General features: G+C 39.4%; 1 protein-coding gene across 5 annotated transcripts in view; it reads left to right on the top strand.

Moving 5' to 3' along the window:
• LOC113202306 (odorant receptor Or2-like) overlaps positions 1–1,273 on the top strand; it is an 18,888-nt gene extending 17,615 nt beyond the window's left edge. For all 5 annotated transcript variants that reach the window (XM_052267205.1, XM_052267203.1, XM_052267204.1 and 2 more), the window contains 2 exons: positions 178–333; positions 782–1,273. In XM_052267205.1, the coding sequence (XP_052123165.1) occupies positions 178–333; positions 782–835 (210 nt within the window). In that variant the 3' untranslated portion in view covers positions 836–1,273. The remainder of the gene's footprint in view (positions 1–177; positions 334–781) is intronic.
• The last annotated feature ends 48 nt before the right edge of the window (positions 1,274–1,321 follow it).

Genomic DNA, 1,321 nt, shown 5'->3' with positions numbered 1-1,321 from the left:
TGTATTTAATGCATTACTTAACTTCCAAATTACATTAAGGAAAACTCAGGCAGCATCAAAAACAGCAAAATCTGAAATGATGGGTGATGGGTTTCAAGTTTCATTGGAGGGGACATCCGACCCGGTGTAGAGTTGAACTGCCCACATGAAGTTTTTTTTTTCTTCTACCCTTTTCAGAACGATGATATGCACACTGCCGTGTATACTAGTGGCTGGGAGAACATGCCCACGCACTTGCGTCTTAAGTTGTGTTTAATACTATGTCGAGCAAACAGACCCATTGGCGTTCGAGGCACGTTCATTGGATTTGTGACATTCCCGTCATTTCTACAAGTAAGTAGGCCTACAGTGTTCTATGATAGTTATATTTTTAATATAAATCGTCTTTTATTTGTGTTTACACTATATAACCGGTAAAAGTACCGCTGAAATATTTAATGGAGTAGTTCTCTATAATTGATAATTCCGTCAGCAATATACTTTTATACAAGGAAGGAATACAGGAAATGTTTCCATGATGTTTGTTGTAAAATTATCAGTGCACATTGTAAAGTTACAAGCTTACCAGGGATCGGCTTGGAATTCATTGACGCGAAAGAATGAGCCATTGTTACAATATATTTTGTAAATCGTAAATACAAAATGTGGTTTAAATTTACAAAGACATTTCCACAGTGAATGCAGCGTCGTGTTGCGTTCACAGTTTGGGCTTCGTTACAGATAACTACTCTATTGAAGATGTAAACGTATCCGCCTCAATCGCGTCACATTTTCTTTTCAGCTCGTGCGCTCATCTTACACTGTTCTGCAGTTTCTATTCCAAATGCAATTTTAGTTAGAAAAAACTCAATGAAGAAACGATTCTTGAAATAAGCAGATGATACAAATGATGCAAATTTAAGAGTAGTGCTAATAAATTTCCAACAAATTTGAAATGTTTGGTAGGGAGACAAACCTATACCTACCGAGGTGTTTGGATTTTATAGCTCTTTATGATGCTTCTAATATAGAAACACCGGCTCAAACCGAATTATTTCGCACAAGCAGAGACCGGGGATCTGACATTGTTGGGGTGGGCCTACCGAACCCACCCGCCCTAACACCCGCATCGATGGGTTCTACGTCACAACAACACACCAAAATCAAAAACCTCAAAAACTGCAGCTTCCGCAGCAAAGTGGGAGTGCCGAAGGTCCTTTGCCAAAAATCACCACCCGTCTCCACCAGCACACATGCCTAGGCATTTCTACTTTCAAAGGTGTGTTGTCACTGTACGCCAAATGTGATTAGTAAATTACTTGCCGTAAAGGCGTTCAGTTTT

Source organism: Frankliniella occidentalis, unplaced genomic scaffold (assembly GCF_000697945.3).
Source record: "Frankliniella occidentalis isolate FOCC.00 unplaced genomic scaffold, Focc_3.1 Scaffold47, whole genome shotgun sequence".
NCBI lineage: Eukaryota > Metazoa > Arthropoda > Insecta > Thysanoptera > Thripidae > Frankliniella > Frankliniella occidentalis.
This window is presented reverse-complemented; position numbering and strand designations above follow the sequence as displayed.